Genomic DNA, 17,762 nt, shown 5'->3' on the forward strand with positions numbered 1-17,762 from the left:
CATGAAGAGGGATGTGTAACGATATGTTTCGGAGAATAAGATAAAGTCAAAGATGGAAGCAAGGCGGAGAAAATGAGGCTATAGACCTCAGTGGCATAGACATATAAACATGCAAGATGAGAGAACCAGAGACTAACATCATATCATCTCATTGTTTTTCTGATCCACCACTCGCTGGTTAAAAAGCACAAAATGTGTTGTTCCTTTGCCAGGACTATAATATATAAATCAAAACAAAGCAGGTTCTCGCTGGGCTTTTGGACTGGCACTGCCTTTACCAGCCATGTACCTTGAGCTCTTTGAGGTTCTGCATGTGCTTTGCCTCCACATCTTGAATCTGATCCTTAAGCTCATGGATCTCCTGAATGAAAAGCATGAAGAGTGAGGATGAAGAGGAAGGTTAAAGGATGCAGTGGAGGAAGAGCAATTGAAGGGTAAAGAACACCAGACTTTCAAATGAATTACTGTGCAAAAAAAAAAAAAAAAAAAACAAGTACAAAGCTGTAGAAAATAACAGTGAAGCAGATTATAAAAGGTGGTCAGTCCTGCTCCTGAAGAGTTCAACACACAAACATCTTAGTTATATTGTTTAGGTGTGTTTGATTGGAGCTGAGAATTTGTTGGAAGACAGGTCACTAGAAATAAGACTGAGCAACATAAAGAAAGTGGAAATTGTTTTCTGTGAGCAAGATGAATGATGAAAATGAGCAATGAGTTCTTATCAGACTAAATTATATAATAAATAAATATATTTATAAAATATGTACTATTAACTAATTTGCCATCAAATGCATACCATGTAATCATGGGATGATATTGTGGTTCTATAAGCCTGCTTCTTAAATGTAAACTGCCACAAGACAAAGAGATCAGGACACACACCTTGATTTCCCTTATGGATGCTTCTGTGTCAGCAGTGATGGCTGTATCTCCACTTCCTCTCCGTGAGGACGTCCCACCTAGAGAGGTTAGAGTGGCGCCAGAAATAGTTGATGCTCGTGAGGATCCCTAAAAAGTCATACAGCAGGTAACATCCCTTGGTTATAGAGTAATGGCTAAAAAGATAAACAAATTGACAAAAAAAATTAAATTAAATTCACAAACCTTTTCTAAGTAGTCTCGCTCTAACCTGTCATCAGCCTGTAATTAAAAAAGATGCACAGTCAATAGATTTTGTAGTCTTGAAAAAGATAAAATCGAGTCAAGTCATCGAGTCTCTTGTTCATTCATATTCTGATTCATGCTGTTCCCTGAAGACATGCTGTCAACACAAACAAGTTAGTAAAAGAGATATCAGTCCAAGTCAAGCTGATAAGAATCAAACCACAATGACAGTATTTGATTAATAATCAATCTGTAACCATCAAGCAATTCTGTAATTAACAGGGTGCTGTGAATAGGTCTTTTATACAAACAACATTGACTTACAATATTAACAACTGGAAATTCTATCAATAATCATTATAAACATCAGACTTCTGTGGTTCCCTGCAACCACAACCACTTTTCTGACCACTGACCATCTCACATGCTGACCATCACCTCAATTCAACATGCCACTGCTTGTATACACACACACACACACACACAAGCAATTTAAACCAGGGCATCAACCACCACAAATCACATGAACCCGAAGATATCACTCTCATACCATTGACAGCCTCCCATTAACGTTTGGCAGGTCAGGAATGACCACATGGTCAAGGTCTCTAGAGAGGCCACTGATACTAGCTGAGCTGCGCATAAAACTAGCCACGGAGCTGCTGCAGTCCTCCTGGAAACCACCAGATGACAGCAATGAACATCAATGCAAGAGGTATTTCAGCTATTTGTGAAGTCTCAACTGTCCAAGTTTAACAGTTGGCTTTTTGCATGCACCCAAAGAAAGAATGCACACAAACACTCATATAACCTCAGATGTCCTTGCTTACACTGTTAAAGTAACTCAACCCTACTTAATAAGGTAAACATCAAGCAATTACATTTTAGAGACAAAGCATATTCATCCACTGATCTAGCTAGGAACAACAATCAATTTCAGCAGTACCGGATTTATGAGACATTAAAAGCACAAGCCTCAATGGACTGGATGCTTGTAGCTGTAACTGAATTGGTCACTGAGAAAGCAACTTGAGAAATATAATTGTGATAGTCCATGATAATCTTGGGCACCAGTGGCAGTGAAGTTGCTCACCACTGGACTTCCACACGCAGAATTTGCTCTGGACGAAGTCCTAGAGCTGGAGCCCGGGAAACCACCATATTCAGAGGACTAGAGGAACGAACACACACACAAACACACACACACACACACGCAATAAGAATGTGAAGAAACAGAGAGACAGAGTAAGAGAGACGATGTACTCAAAATGGATCAAAATGGATTTGATATCGTCAGACATTTCAGGCCTGATACAGTCACCGCACATCCGTAAGAGACTCAAAAAAAAAAAAATTCTACAATCTGTACAAATTTACAAAAAGAAAACAAGCTGGTTGAAGACTACCCACTTTGACAACACACATGCCTGGCAATCCTTTGTTGGAGAGCGCGCTTGACATGAAATACTTGAAATTTACATTTGTGACATTTTGTTCATTTCTTAAGATTATACATGCAGTTATTAATCTGAGAGACATGCAATATTTGTACTTTTAAATGGTTCTATGGTACTACAGATCAATTAAATGAACTTGTGAAATATAACAGTTGACATATAAAGTTTATGATTATGATTGCTAATATACAGTACTGTGCAAAAGTCAGTTATTTATATGTTTTGCTGTAGTGTTTCAGTAGTAAATATATCAGTTTACATTTCCAAACATTATTTTGTCATTAAAAATTAAAAACACCTAAAATGTACACTTTCCTTTAAACATTCATGTCAATTTTAACAACAAATCCTAATGTTTATCAAAAGATAATGTCATGTGACAATGTTAAGATTGTCAGCTCTACAAATATAAAGCACTCTTAACTTTATGGAATTAACAAAACTCATTCAAAGCCTTCTTAAAAGCATTTCAAAGCACTTCTGACCTGCATTAGCTTCTAAATCACATTCAGTCCCATGTGTTTAATGTGTTAAATCTGAGCTCTGAGTGGCATTATAGCATTAATTACCAAAAATAAATAAATAATAAAAATAAAAAAAGTTATCACACTTGTTGGTTAGGGAATTCGATCCACAAGTTAACGTTACAGATTTCATGCACATTTACAGTTCAGTGCAATCATCCTTACAGCACGAGCACTGGGGCGTCGAGAGCCACTGTAGAGACTGTCCTCATATACAGAGCCCTGATGACGGACAGACATAAACACACAGCAGAGAAACAACATTTTTATCATCTTCTCATGCCTTGAGTTCTTACCCATAACCACTCTGTGCAAGTGAGCATGCAAACTCTCTCCACAGTCTCACTTTTTTATGCACAGTGTATCAACAGTCTTTCATCAAATTCAGATGACATCATTTGATTTCTGTCAGGTTGGTGGGGGAAAGGTCTAGAACTAGTTGTTAAAGGTGAAGTGGGTAATAGTTCAATATTTTATTCATTTTTATCCCAGTTTAATATGCTGAGATTGCTATTCATAGGGCAAACCCCCTTTTAAAATGTCAACTGACTGATGAGCTAATAAAGTAGAAGTTAGAGCAAGATCACATGATTACAAACCGCTGGTTAAAACAGTAAATTGTTTTGAAATGTTTCAATGTTTACCAGGAAAGAAGCATTGTAGTCATTCAAATAACTGTAACAGGTTTTTGGGAAGTCTGGTTGGGAAAACAATTAAACAAGCAAATAAAATTCCATCACACACTTCACCTTTAAAGACTACAAGTCAAAGCCAAAACACAAGCAGTTAGCTCAATCCTCAGGTGTTTGTGGTCTGTGTGGGTTTAAGATCTAGCTAACCCCAGATGTGGATGAGAGTGAAAGTATTCAAAACGTGTGTACAGAGCTGCGCCTGTTATTGTACAGGAAGTGCTGTGGGGCAGAGGGTAATATGAGGAGCAGCACAAACCCTGTGCTTCCTGCTGTGCAGCAAAGACGACTAAACAGAGAGAAGAGACGAACATTTCAAATCAAATACAGAGTCAAAGTGGAGAAGAACTGCAAAAAAGGTGGACACGACAGGGGAAAAAATGAAAGAGGGGATTTAAACAGTGGATAGATACTCAGCAGCAGAAGGAGTGGATGAAGATGACAGACCTGGCAGCGATTGTAGGAAGGGGCTTGATGTTTAGAGGAATAACTACTGCTGCTGTACAGTTCAGATGAATGGCAGGCTTTCTAAAATGATGGGAAATAATGTAGATTGAATGATGAACTGATGAAGACAAAAGTGTGAGAGATGTACAGAGCGATGGAGGGAGAAAGACGGAGATGGAGACCATCTAACCATTTTTCCATGCTTAAATGTGCAGTGCAGGGGCATCATGCCAGTTGAGGTCAGGAATGCTATTAAATGGGCTTTTCACACTTGAAAGTTCACCCAGGATCATTTTTGGTAAAATTTTTGCAATAATTATCATATTTCATGCTGCACACATTACTCAGGGTTGAGACTGCACGGTTCACATATTTGGCAGTGTAATTTAGAGATAGAAGGAAGTTAACTCTACCTAGGGCAAAAATGTTTGCGAGAAAAGCCTACAACTCACATTCATAAAATTGTTGCATATACTGTAAACACACCTGTATTAATTAATCATTTTACAACTACTATTTTGCAAGTAACTTCCCAAATCTCAAACTCTTCAGGTTATTAGTTTGGTTTATCTGTTCTGGCGGATTGGCCAAGCTGACTGGCATGCTGCTTTCTCAGCTTGATTGTTTAAAACCTCTTTAAAGCCAAGCAAATCAGATCAGTCTGATCAGGTTGGAATACCAGCAAATCAGCTAAAAGTGTTTTTTTGTGGTCAACAAATATAGTAAAAAATAAATAAATAAATGAAAAGGCTGTTACTGTTAAGATAATATCATTTGTTATAATTGTATTATTGTACTGATATTTTTTTTTACATAACATTTACCGAATGAGAAATAAATAACTATTTATAATATAGATAGCTTCTTGATTCTGTAATATCAATAAATAAATCTTAAATTAAAGTCCTGCTTGGCAACGACACTTTTTGCCCAATGCTTATCATTTAAAAAAATAAATAATAATTAGTCCAACCACTGTTATTTTTAACAAATCCATCATGCTTTTTCAAAGACATTGGTAACAATCCACTCATGTTAGATATATTTTGATGTTAATCACACAAAGAGATGCCGGACGGAGACCCACCGACTGCTGATCAAGTCTAGAGGAGCGAGAGATTTTGCTCTCATCACTGAGTCTGGAGCTCTGCGCACAAATACACAGTTTACAATCTTCACACTGATTTGTACCACAGCACACCAGAGTTAGTCACACTGCTGCATCATGAATTAACACCACAGACTCCTGCGTGTCATAATAGGTGAACCAACACACTAGTTAATACTATTATCACACAGTTAGTTGGGCCACTAACCCGACTAGACACTGTACTGAGATCATCGTCATAGCCATTGCTCTGTGGGATAGACAAGAAGTCATGATTGATATTACATCTTCTTGTTATAGAACATTCATGTGACGTGCATTAATGCTGCGAACGTACACTTTTGGAAGAATGTTTCTTCTTTTTCTTGGACTTCTTATGATAGGAGGAGGCCTGGGGAAGCTGGACAGGACGGTGAGAAACGGAAGTAGGATTAAAACTGCAGAATTAACTGCTCAATACTTCATGGTTGTGAACATGCAGGTGAAGATTCAGACACATAACAAAAATGTTATGGTCTCATATGGTTATATTTGATAAAATCCACCCCCTTCATTTGTAATGTTGATGAAACACTTCACAAACACATCACAAATGTAGAATCAGGTATTAGCCATACTTAGTTGAAACACACCACAGTGCAAAAACGTCTTGTGAACTCAACTATGTGCTCATTTTACTTTCACAGGAACCTGAAAGTAATGACATTACATCCGTGCCCAAAGAAACATTTCCCACCCTGTGATTCTTACCACGCCGTAAGCACCCGCCGCATCCAAATCCAACTGCCCAGACAAACAAAACCACCATCAGCATGAAGATGAATATTTTGGACTGTTTTATAACCTTAGACAGCACACACTCATACACCTACAACAAACACTCTGACCAGCAGCACACCAGGTTTCTACCAGAGGTGTCCAACTCAGTTCCTGGAGGACCGCAGCCCTGCAGAGTTTAGTTCCACCCCTGCTCCAACACACAAACCATCTATTTTCCAAATAAGCCTGAAGGACGTGATTATCTGGATCAGGTGTGTTTAATAAGGGTCGGAGCTGAACTCTGCAGGGCTGTGGCCCTCCAGGAATTGAGTTTGACACCCGTGGTTAATATAAGGAACTATACAGTTACACGGATACTGACCCGTATGTTGCTCCTGCTCCCCACTGACATCTGTTCTTCATCATCTGACACCTTGATGGACAAAAAAAAAAAAGTTAGCAAGAGTTTAAAGATATAAAACTCACCACTGTGTACATAAACAGCAAATCAGTATGTAGAGTGAACCCCAAAATAAGTCTGACTTAAAGTAATTGCATTTGGAATAAAATCCAAGTGTATTATTTTTTCTGAAGGACAAAGGTTTTTGTTTGTGAAAGTGGTTTAAAAGGACAGACAGAGGAAAGACAAAAGGTACAAACCGAAGCATGTCTCCGTGAGACACGTGTATATCGCTCACTGTCCTCCTGAGAAGAGAAGAGAAGAGAAGAGAAGAGAAGAGAAGAGAAGAGAAGAGAAGAGAAGAGAAGAGAAGAGAAAATAAGCAAGATGGCAAAAGAGGCACACAAGTCTCAGCAAGAAAGGTTGAGCAGTTTATGCAAAGACAGCATGCAAATCAGTAATAACTGATGCAAGAGAAATCATGTAAAAACAGATAAACCAAAACCTCAAGACAAAAAAAAAAGTGAAAAGATGTAATAAATTCACATTTATGTTCTTGGGGTCAGTAAGATTTTATTTGCTATAAAATGGAATGCTATAAATGTATCAAAAGTGACAGTAGGAATAAGGATATTTATAATGTTACAAAAGATTTATTTTATTAAATCTATACTGTCCTTTTGAACTTTGTTCATCACAAAAAAATAAAAATTATATATTATATATATATATATATATATATATATATATATATATATATATATATAGAGAGAGAGAGAGAGAGAGAGAGAGAGAGAGAGAAAGAGAGATGATATCATATTATAATAAGAAATGTTTCTTGAGCACTAAATCCGCATATTAGAATGTTTCCATAATGCTAATCTTACACTGAAAACTGGCTGCGGTGTTTAAATAGCTTTTCTATAACAAAGCTACATTTTAAAATAATAATAAAACTTACCAATTCTAATATTCCACAATATTACAGTTTTGATTTTGTATTTTTATCAAATAAATTTAGCCTTGGTAAGCATAAGACTTTCAGAATCAACAAAAAAATCTTATTGACACCAAACTTTTGAATGTTAGTGTACATTAAAATATCTACAATCCCAGTAAACATCTATGAACAAAGTTTTAATTTATTTGTTGAAATTTGTGAAAATAAAAATCATGTAGCGGTATGACCAAGTGTTGAGACATGCAACCCTGATATCCAACATCAAACATGCTAATTATTAACAAATAGAACATGCACACATCCTGTATTGCGATCCCTATCATGTTAAAGTCACATGCTGATGAAACTACAGGCTTTGAAAATCTCAAAACAGTGAGTGGAGTGTACCATCCACTGCTCAATGTCCCCCCATTTGTTGTCCAAGTTATCCAGTCCATAGTATTTCTAAAAAGGAAAATGCAGCAGAAACGAGGCGAGAAAAATAAGGGAAGTTCGTATAACAAGAAAGCAACAGAAGGAAAGAAATAAAAGTACAGTATTTTAAAACTGGTACATAAGTTGTCTGTCTCATCAGTTGTACTGGGGTGGTACCCTTTCAAAAGGTACTAATATGTACCCTAATATGCACAAATACGCACCTGGTAGTGTTAAATACAGTACAAAGATGTACCATTTGAAATGGGACCACCCCAGTGACAGTCTTTGTACCTTTATTCTGACTGTGTAGAGTAGAACTATATCATCAGATGTCCTACCTTCTGCACCTGATAAATCTACGTCACAGGAGGCCAGTAAAACAGGATCAGAAAGAAAGCCACCAGATGGGGAAAGGAAAGGGAAAAGAGAGGGCATTGATTATTTGACATCCTAGAGAGCTAACCGAGTGGAAGAGTGTGAGCTCAAAGATAATGAAACGAAAAGGGAAAGCTGCTTTAGCAATTTGAGAGAAGTTTTAGCAATCTGTCAGCTCAGTGTCAAGTTACCTGGCCTTACAGGTAAAATTACAGCTAGAGAAAACAACGGCAGTCATGTTTACACTAATACACTTGTGTATGTGTCTATTACTTTTTAACAAGTAACAATAACGCTGAAGATTCTTAAAATATTCAACTACTATGGTTTGGTCCCCACGGTATATTTTGACATTTAAAAATATACTAACCCGCTGCTAATGACATACCTAAACACTGATAATAGATAAAACCCATACAAAAGCAGTTTTCTAGCTAGAAAAAGACTTCTCTTTAAGAGCTGGTTGTTTATTTTGATAATTTCATCAAGATTCTAATCTAATTATTATTATAGCCTAAACCATACAGAGCAATAGTGAACACTTTCACTCTTACTTACTGAAAACCCACAAAATGTCACCTAACTGGTTCCCCCTGGTTTTGAGTGTTTTCTCATCCAGTCCTGTAGCAAAACATCTTCCTTTGAAATACCTTTAACACCTTATGTATCAAATTAAGAGACTTTCCAACAACATCCAAGCACTTTTTGTTTTTCCACTCTCACCGAATTAGCCAAAAAAAAAAAATATTGAGTTTTAGTAGAAAAGTTACCATGTTCTTCAAAAAGGAAGAAAATAAAACTTTTTTTCTAATAAATAACCATGGCATGCAAACTCAGTAAACACCCTCGATAGAACCGAAACTCATCCTTATTACAAGCATGAAACAGTTTGAAGATTCTTCATGAAGTTGACAGGTCATAGTCAACAAATAAAACCAGAATAACATACAGATCACCCGATGCTAGTTAAACTAGTACAGAAAATCAAATGCATCAATCAATATGTTACATAATTATTAACACATTTAAAAATCAGTAATTTTCTATCTTTCCATGCTTATCTAGTACATTTGATCTCACCTTCCTCAGCAGAGGGGTCTGGGGTCTCCCATTGATCACTACCCTAGCCCCTCTACCCACTAATCGCTTGCAGGCCGTCCTGATAGTCTCAAAGAGTCCCCATCTACCTCAGCACTGAGGGAGACGGAGACCTTCTATAATCCCAAAGATGCAGTCAAGATCCAAACCTCCACAAAGTCTGGATTAAACTCTTCCAGGTCTATTTTATGTCACAGCATCTTCAATCCTTAGTCATTGTGTTTGCAATCAGATCACAGCCAGATAGTGAGAACTGAGTGGATGGAAACGGAATCTGTTAACCCACTGCAGGAATGGCTGAAAGCTCATAATCTACTTTTAAAGACTTGGCTGGAGATTTAAAGCCACAAAACACACACCCTTAACATTCACACACGCCTCCTGATCAGACCGGGCTTAAATCTGAATGCTAGCTAATCTCTCGAGTGTGACCCAGGTATGCTTAAAGGCTGGGTTTATCTTCATTACATAACTTTGTTGCGTCTGAGCTCAGGTATCACAGTGTGGGTTTCTGGTTGTCCATTTACTTTCGAAGAACCATGAGCAACTTCATTCATAAATAGCTTAAGGAATCTACAACTTTAAATTTATGCAGCTGAACCCAATGCCATTCATATCCTATTTACTGTGTACAGTAACAAGCAGCAAACCAGCATCAGCAGGCACAGAGCATGAACACTAATTACCCAAAATTAACCATACGCATATCCACGAGTGCAACCAACTGTTGCCATTTCTTCTTGTTCTTCCATTTGTTGCCAAATCCATCTCTCTTTACTATGGGGAACGTTTAGGCAACTAACAGTTATAGTACCAAAAGCCTGACAAAACAAATGAATAACTCAACATCTATAAAGTCTGTTTGTAAAGACTTATAGTAACTATAACAGAGAGTTGAGAATGACCTTTAATCTTGGGCCAGAATTTTCATTTTGGGGTGGAGTATTCCTTTAAAGTGTATTTAACATTGAACACTTTTAAGTTTGTTTTGCTTTGTAAAGACCCCAAAGTGCTTATGTTACCTGTAATATTTCTGAGCATTAGCGGAGCAAATGCTTATGTTCAAATGGGCTTTTAGAAGGTCCTGACCCAGGGGCTGATTAACTGACCCTGATCCCCCTTACCCAGCCAAAACATGTCCTTCAAAGCGCAGAGCCCACAATCATGATGAAGATTAAACAAATTGAACATAATCGGCTGACAGTGTTGTGCAGGAGCAAGTCAACAAGAGATAAGAAAGATTCAGTTTTGAGAATCAAGGCGGCCTTTTCCGCTGGCAGTTCAAGAGGAAAACACCTTGAAAATATTTTGAGGGAACAAAGGCCAAGACTGGATAAATATTATCAGTGAAAACCTTTACAAAAACACCAATGCAATTTTAAAGGCCTACAGCTCATCCCACTCTTGAACTGCATGGAAGGTTCTCCTTCTGGGTTTCAAAATGTTGTGTAATGCAGGTTGTTTACTTTGTGAGATGCTTTCAGTTTCTTAATATTAGACTCTTGTTATCAGGTGTTCTGATCATGGACATATCCACTATACGCACAGAATGGAGTTAAGCAGGTAAGCGTATGGGGATGGGACTTTTCCATAGGTTAAACCACCTCAAATCTCAATCTTACAGGATAGGTCCCATGTTACTGCTGGGCATGTCAAAACATCTATGCACTGGAACAACACTGTCATGCTAGAAGGTTTGCTGAGCCCCCTAATAAATAAATAAATATAAAAAGAATAAATAAATAAATTAAATTTCTATAAAGATGTATGTTATAGCTTACAAAATATTATATGAGACCTGAAAAGCAATATGTAAAAGTTGATAGAAAATCAAGACCAACATCACATTTAGCAACGCCAAGGCCTACATTTCAGCCTTCAGTGATTGTCTTTTTTCACCTCTTTCTGTTGTCTCTCCAGTTCTCTCATCCTGATCTCACGAGCTTCTGCACGGGCCGCCCTCTTAGCTGCCAAACGGGCCTCAGCCTGCAGGGGGCGGATGGGGAAACAGAGAAAGAGAGAGAGGTAAAGTTATTAAACCATAACCTAGAGACCATGAGCACTGTAGTGAATGCAAAAAGTAGAGGAAGTTAAATCAACACACAAAAAACGACTTCTTATTCAATTTATTGTAATGTAAATTCAACAGGAGGTTCACAGGTTATATACATTTCCTACATTACATGATTACATGAACATCTCCTCTCTGTCATAAGGTTTTATGTACTGTAACTGTATATTTCTCAGACTGCACATGCTATCAATGTGTTTGTTTACATGAGTATGTGTGAATGTATTTGTGACTTTAGTTCATCACACTTTGAAAGTCCTTTTAAGGAAGAGACTCCCTCCGCATGAGGGGGCGAGAGAGAGAGAGAGAGAGAGAGAGAGAACACACTTCCTTCCTGGAGATGACGCCACAAAATGTTTAACAACCGAGAAAAAGAGAAGAGCTCAACTCCTAGATTACATCAAAGACACTACCCTCCCACAGTGATGTCTGCAACTGAAATCTGCCCATTTCCCCCCAATCCTGTACTACAAGTAATCTTACACCAGAGGCATGACCGTAACACTCACACATTCCTGAAAACACAGCAAAGTATTGATAATTGTGTTTTAACAGGGGAAAAAAAAGGTGTTAAAACAGTGGGACTACTCCAAGGAACAGGCAAGATTTAAAGTGAATTCCTGTGTTTGTTAGCTGCTGAAGTAATCCATAATAACGTGTTCCTGAGTAAATGTCAGATCATATCTTAATGTCTCAGACTGAGGCCTTCCGTCCTGAACACAGTCACACAACTTTCCAAGGAAGCAGCTGTTTCTCACCACAAAGGTCTTGTGTCCCTTTGCCAGCAATGATGTTCAAGAAAAATGTGCCAAAATAAATATTTCCACAGCTTCAACCACTTCTTGTAGCAGTTCAAACAAAGTGATGGCCCTGATTTTACTTTTAATTTTAGAAACTTTTTTTTTTAATTTAGGAGTGAAGGACAAGCTTCTATATTCTATTATTAACTTAATTCATTCAAAAATAATTAATAAATAAATAAATATGCACAAACAATCACACTTACAAATACATTTTTCATGTTGGCAAATCACAGCACAATTCAAATAATCAAATCATAGCAGAAACACAGGACAAAAGAGGACAAATAAACTAGAAATATTAAACCTTTCTCATGCTTAATGAGTGGCGCTGTGCATTTTGACCTTCAACATCAGAATTCAACATCCAAATCTGAATTCAGGTAACCTTTTTTACTGAATATCACTACAGTTGGAAACAGGAATGTGTGACCATGTTATGTTACTGCTGCAATAAAGAAACATAATTGTGCAGAAGAAGAACTGCCAGGGTGAAGTTACTAAAGCCAACCCCGGCAATTAAGCAGCTGTCCAAACATGTTTCTAACAGGTTCTCACTAATGTCAACATATGATTTCCACAAACACCGCAATCCACCAATGCATACATGCTTCTTTAAAATAACAGTTACCACCCAGCAGGGCTTTGGCTGTGCTGAAAATGCGAAATAATATTTAATTTTGAAAAAAAAAGGGTATTAGAGTCTCCAGAAAACTTTGAGAAATAAATGCACTAAGACGGCGTAAGGGTAGCCAAAATTATGCCTTTTTGGACCATAGCAGGAAATCAGAGGGCTGAGTCATTCACAATCAAGTCTGGATCCCACCCTTCCTGCACTTTAGCAGAACAAACCACTGATCGTATGAAAGTCCATCACTGCTTATTTCTGATGTGGAGGGCATGTACATTGTACACAATACGATTTACATGAACAAGATAATCATTTATATTACTGAACCAAATCTTTTGTAGTAAATGTTAGTCTGTGCTTTACAATGCTTATAATATACCTATAAAACAAGGGCTTTGACAAGAAAGAAAAAAATATATTTATAAAATGTGCATAGTCACCTAGAAGAAGCAGGTTAGCAATCTTTAAGAAAACATGCACTATTCATGCCCTCTGAACTAAAACAAGCAGCTCTTTTCTCACAACTCATATTCATATTAAGGCCTACCTTCTTGCAGTTATCAAAGTACACCATGATATCAGTCACGGTGAGCATATGATAGCCTGGGTCATCTGCATTGTCCCCCATCACGACCATTTACACACTCCTATCGCAGAAGAGGAAAACAGACTGGCCTATTTCACACACCTCTCTCCTCTCACGCTCTCCTCAACAGCTATTTTTAATGACCCAAATGGAGCGGGTTCTATCAATAAACCCAAAATGCTCTAATTTAAATGAAAGTTTTGTGAAGAACTAGTTCCACTGCTGTCTGGTAGTGACCCTGTTTTAGAATAGAAATTCATTCTTTAATTGCTCTAATTGACCAAAGAGTACATTTGTTATTGTCAGCAGTTACCAAATTTAGATTTAAAATAAAGGTGCCATTCAATGGTATAATTTTTTTTATTAGATATGGCCCTATCTTGGATGCACACAGTCTGCTGTGTCACAAAAGATGCACTAGACTATGCACTTCTAAAGTCTAAGAGTGACATCTAGCATTGCAATCTAATAACCCCTCACCCTCATAGTGTGTGAACATTACACGCACTACATGGCATCAAATAGTGCATAAATACACAAATTGGGAAGCACCTATATTCTCATGGATGCAGCGTCTGAAAAAGTTGGCAGTTGGCAATCAGTCATGGTTAATGCATGAAACTTGGATGAAGTGCTGCTAATATGTCTGAAGCATAAACAGAGAAATTACTGTTTCCACTGACATTTTTTTCCCCAATCACAAATAGGAGCATCTCCACTTCATTTTGATTAGGTTGAAAACAGGGCTTAGAAAAAAAGATTTGTTCATGCAACACTTTAGGAGCTGTCCACACAGAGCGCATTCACTTATTCCACTGTGCTTCAATTAAATAATTTTTTTTTTTTTTTAAACTTCATCTGGAGGCCTTGCAAGGTACAAGCAAAAACATGTCCTGTGTTTATGGTCAACAGAGTTAGTGAATTGTGTTTTTGTATTTTTTGCAGATAGATGATTATAGACAGGTTTACTAAAACACCTTGTCTGGTGCCTTTTGAGGTAGACATGCACGATAAGCCTGTCATTCAGGAGTCCCTGGGAGTTTAACGAATGCCAGGACAATTTGAGTCCAGAGTTCTTATCTGTTGACATAAATACCACAGAAGGAGATGCCAAGCTGGCCAGATCTCTCTCTCCCACGGCCTCTTGTACCAGCATGCCAGGTTGAGCGGGTACACGCTAATCATCTGGACCGCGAACAAACTAGCGGTAACAGAAACTTAAAGGAAAAAACCAAAGATATTCAACACAACTGACTTGAGGCCCTCAACTGCTCCTTGCTCAGTGTGTTTTGGACTGTACTCTGGAAGCAGAATTTACTAAAAATGTTGACATTTAAAAAGAGACATTATTAACTCCAAAACTATGACTTGTATAAACCAAGAGAGCCCCTGGGCAGTTTAATTCATCTGAATGTGGAAAGCTCAATATTAAAAATGTGTATCATTTTGCCATCTGTGTACACTGGATTAACGGTCTTCAGTAGGAGACATAAACAGTCTTTCTTACTTGAGTACTAACGTAAGAGCCAGAGACTGGAACATATGAGATCACTGGAGACGTCTGCCACATTTCTGGTCTGCCCATATTAACACCTACATAAATCCTGCCAGCCTTCCATTCAAACATAAACAAAACAATGTCTGATCTGTGTGTGGTGGGTGCATGTTTTAGCAGGTTCCTGGGATCTGTGGCAAAATGTGATATCAAATCTGAGCTTGCTCAAAAAAAAGAAATCACCATGTATGGATAAAAAAAAATTTAGGAACATAAATTTGGGTCATTCCGAGCAAGGGAGGGAAAGAAAGAGGAGGAAAAGAGATAAGATTAAGTGACCATTACTTAGTGGTAATACATCATATCTAATATAAAATCAGACAATGAAAACATAAATGTTCCAAGTTAGTGATAGCTGACCCAAAAAATGTAAACTGTAAAACAGCTAAAATATAACTATAAAATTATCAACTGTATTACCGCCTAACTCTACAAATGTATTCACCCTGATGTCATACCAAACCTGTATGACATTCTTTCTTTAGTACAAATGGAAAAGAAGATATTTAGAAAAATTGCGGTGGGTTTTGTTCATACACTGAAAGTAGGTGTTATTTTAACCCCCTAAAATGACTAAGTACAAAAACAGTTGAAACATCAAATTATTTTCAATTGTGTTCTGCAGAAGAAAGGCATATAGGTTTGAAAGAATTCTCTTTTTTTTTGGTTGAAATAAATACTTTCCAATCCAAGTTTCACATGCAGAGGTAACTATAAGTAATCCATTGATATTGACTAAAGAGTGCAAACACAGTGGTTCTGTGGTGCAATCGAAACATTAGTGCTTTGTTTGAGCAGATCGACATGTCCTGTTCTGTCTCTACCAATGATGATTGCATTAGTGTTTTGCCAATCACTTTTAATGCGGCTAGTGGCTCAGAAACACCACACTTCACTCTTAAACCCTGAGAAACCTGAGGCAGGCTGATGTTTTGAGAGATGCTACTGTGCCCATCTCAGATGACAGCACACAGGAGCAGCTCTTCATGGAAAGAGAATACCTAGTGTACTTGGCCAACACAGAAAACTTGCTTCACTGACCACAGAGTTACTCAAGAGCAAGAACAAGCCTGTGAGAGAAACTCCAGCTTGTTGAAATGAGGGAGCGAGAGAGAGCAGCATGATGGTCATTAGCTACTGCTCTCTGGTTTCTAATGTCATTCAGTGTGCTCCCTGTTTTAAGGCCAAAAAAATGGTTGAAGTTGAACTGGGTTTAAACTGCAGAATAGACAATAATGGCCAATAATATATACTTTATTTTTTAAATTTTACTTATGAGTTTTTAAGTGTTTTTGAAATTCTTTAATAAAATAAATAAAAATAATAATAACATTTCTATTTAAGCATCTTATATGGCCCACAAACATTAAGTTAAATGAGATGGCAAAGTTTGATGGAGTCAGCTCAGTGTTAAAACAGAAGATGAACTGTATGTACATAGGAATGAGTAGAGTCCTTGCAACTTTACCAAATTTTTACACAGTAAGCTGTTTCACACCTAGAGCAAGAGTTTGTCTAAATGTGCATTCCTTTCACTTTAGCACACTATCTTATCAGAACAAAATCTGCCCTTGTACACCAAGTTAATAAATCATGAAAAATTGACTATTTTCTCTCTTTGTGAGTTTTCTCTCCGAGTTGCTCAGAGTGTAACCCTAAATGTAACTTATCAGAACAAGAAAAACAAGAGATTTTTTGTGGGGGGTTGCATAAAGGATGACCATGCAAATCAAATCTAACAAAAAAAAAGCATTTCAAAAAAATGTAGGTTACAATGAGAATTCTAACTGAAAACATCACTGTATAGTGCACTGAAAACCCTGTGACCGTGCTCATATTACAATTACATTTATTCATTCAAGTAACACTAAAAACATACTTATAATCCTTTAAGATTTATGTCTTTTAACTCATGAAATTTTCATCTATTTGGGCTTTAAGTGACAAATATCTGTCAGTCATACATAAATGAAAAAATAATGAGATTTCTGTAATAATACTATAACTGAATGTGTTTTAAATATAAAATAACATGTATTGTTAAGTAAAACAGTATATCTAATACATTTGAACTAACTTAATCTTACTTGTTTGACAGCTATCCTCATTTAAACCAGATTTATTTATTATTATATTCAGATTTATGTTAAGCAATTAAAAAAAAAGATTTAAGAAATCAAATCAAACAGATGAAAATACTAAAAAAAATAAATAATAAACTATGCCATGACTCATTTTTGAGTGTAAATGAGCAAACAATTTATAACAAGAACAAATAATATTCCTAGTAAACAAAGTTAAGTGTGTCTTGCATTTGATATCAAAAGAAAGTGCAAAACAGACAATCAATGACCATATTTTTGTCATAAAACACAAGACTGAAGATTAAGCAGTTTATCAGAGTAACCATGGCTTATAAACAAACATCCTGCCCAATCAGCATCAAGAGCACTAGAAATATGGACTCAGCATTACTCCTTCATAAGGGATGTGTCCCAACAGCAGAGAACAAACAGGAAAGCAATTGTGATAACAATCTTCAGGGGCCCATTAGCGACACCAGAAAAAGGAAGAAAACCCTTTCTAAATCCTTGTCCTTATATGGAGAGGTTCCATTCTTGGTGAAAGATGTCAGCCTGCGAAAATAAAGTTCTCTGACTTTGTATTTGAGTTTGCTTTAGTGTCTTGCTTCAACCTGTATCAACAATTCTGCATTTAGGCTCAAAGAAAATTCATGTTTAACCTTGAGTAGCTCAGAGCTTAATCCTGAGCGAGGCAGG

At 37.0% G+C, this 17,762-nt stretch overlaps 1 protein-coding gene across 24 annotated transcripts in view; it reads right to left on the bottom strand.

Annotated features, from left to right (window-relative positions):
- The window catches only part of LOC127964664 (leucine-rich repeat flightless-interacting protein 2), a 36,119-nt gene that overhangs the window by 13,039 nt on the left and 5,318 nt on the right, over positions 1–17,762 (bottom strand). For 5 of the 24 annotated variants that reach the window (XM_052564939.1, XM_052564940.1, XM_052564920.1 and 2 more), the window contains exons 2-18: positions 11,239–11,325; positions 8,205–8,222; positions 7,837–7,893; positions 6,749–6,793; positions 6,471–6,521; positions 6,080–6,112; positions 5,667–5,729; positions 5,538–5,579; positions 5,309–5,368; positions 4,222–4,302; positions 4,034–4,063; positions 3,251–3,307; positions 2,198–2,275; positions 1,655–1,777; positions 1,105–1,140; positions 883–1,008; positions 290–361 (exon numbers count right to left, since the gene is read on the bottom strand). In XM_052564939.1, the coding sequence (XP_052420899.1) occupies positions 290–361; positions 883–1,008; positions 1,105–1,140; positions 1,655–1,777; positions 2,198–2,275; positions 3,251–3,307; positions 4,034–4,063; positions 4,222–4,302; positions 5,309–5,368; positions 5,538–5,579; positions 5,667–5,729; positions 6,080–6,112; positions 6,471–6,521; positions 6,749–6,793; positions 7,837–7,893; positions 8,205–8,222; positions 11,239–11,325 (1,059 nt within the window). Of the gene's footprint in view, positions 1–289; positions 362–882; positions 1,009–1,104; positions 1,141–1,654; positions 2,175–2,197; positions 2,276–3,250; positions 3,308–4,033; positions 4,064–4,221; positions 4,303–5,308; positions 5,369–5,537; positions 5,580–5,666; positions 5,730–6,079; positions 6,113–6,470; positions 6,522–6,748; positions 6,794–7,836; positions 7,894–8,204; positions 8,223–11,238; positions 11,326–17,762 lie in introns of those variants that run through there. The other 19 variants (XM_052564923.1, XM_052564919.1, XM_052564941.1 and 16 more) reach the window with 19 other exon arrangements.

The sequence above is a fragment of the Carassius gibelio genome, chromosome B9 (genome assembly GCF_023724105.1).
Source record: "Carassius gibelio isolate Cgi1373 ecotype wild population from Czech Republic chromosome B9, carGib1.2-hapl.c, whole genome shotgun sequence".
Classification (NCBI taxonomy): Eukaryota; Metazoa; Chordata; class Actinopteri; order Cypriniformes; family Cyprinidae; genus Carassius; species Carassius gibelio.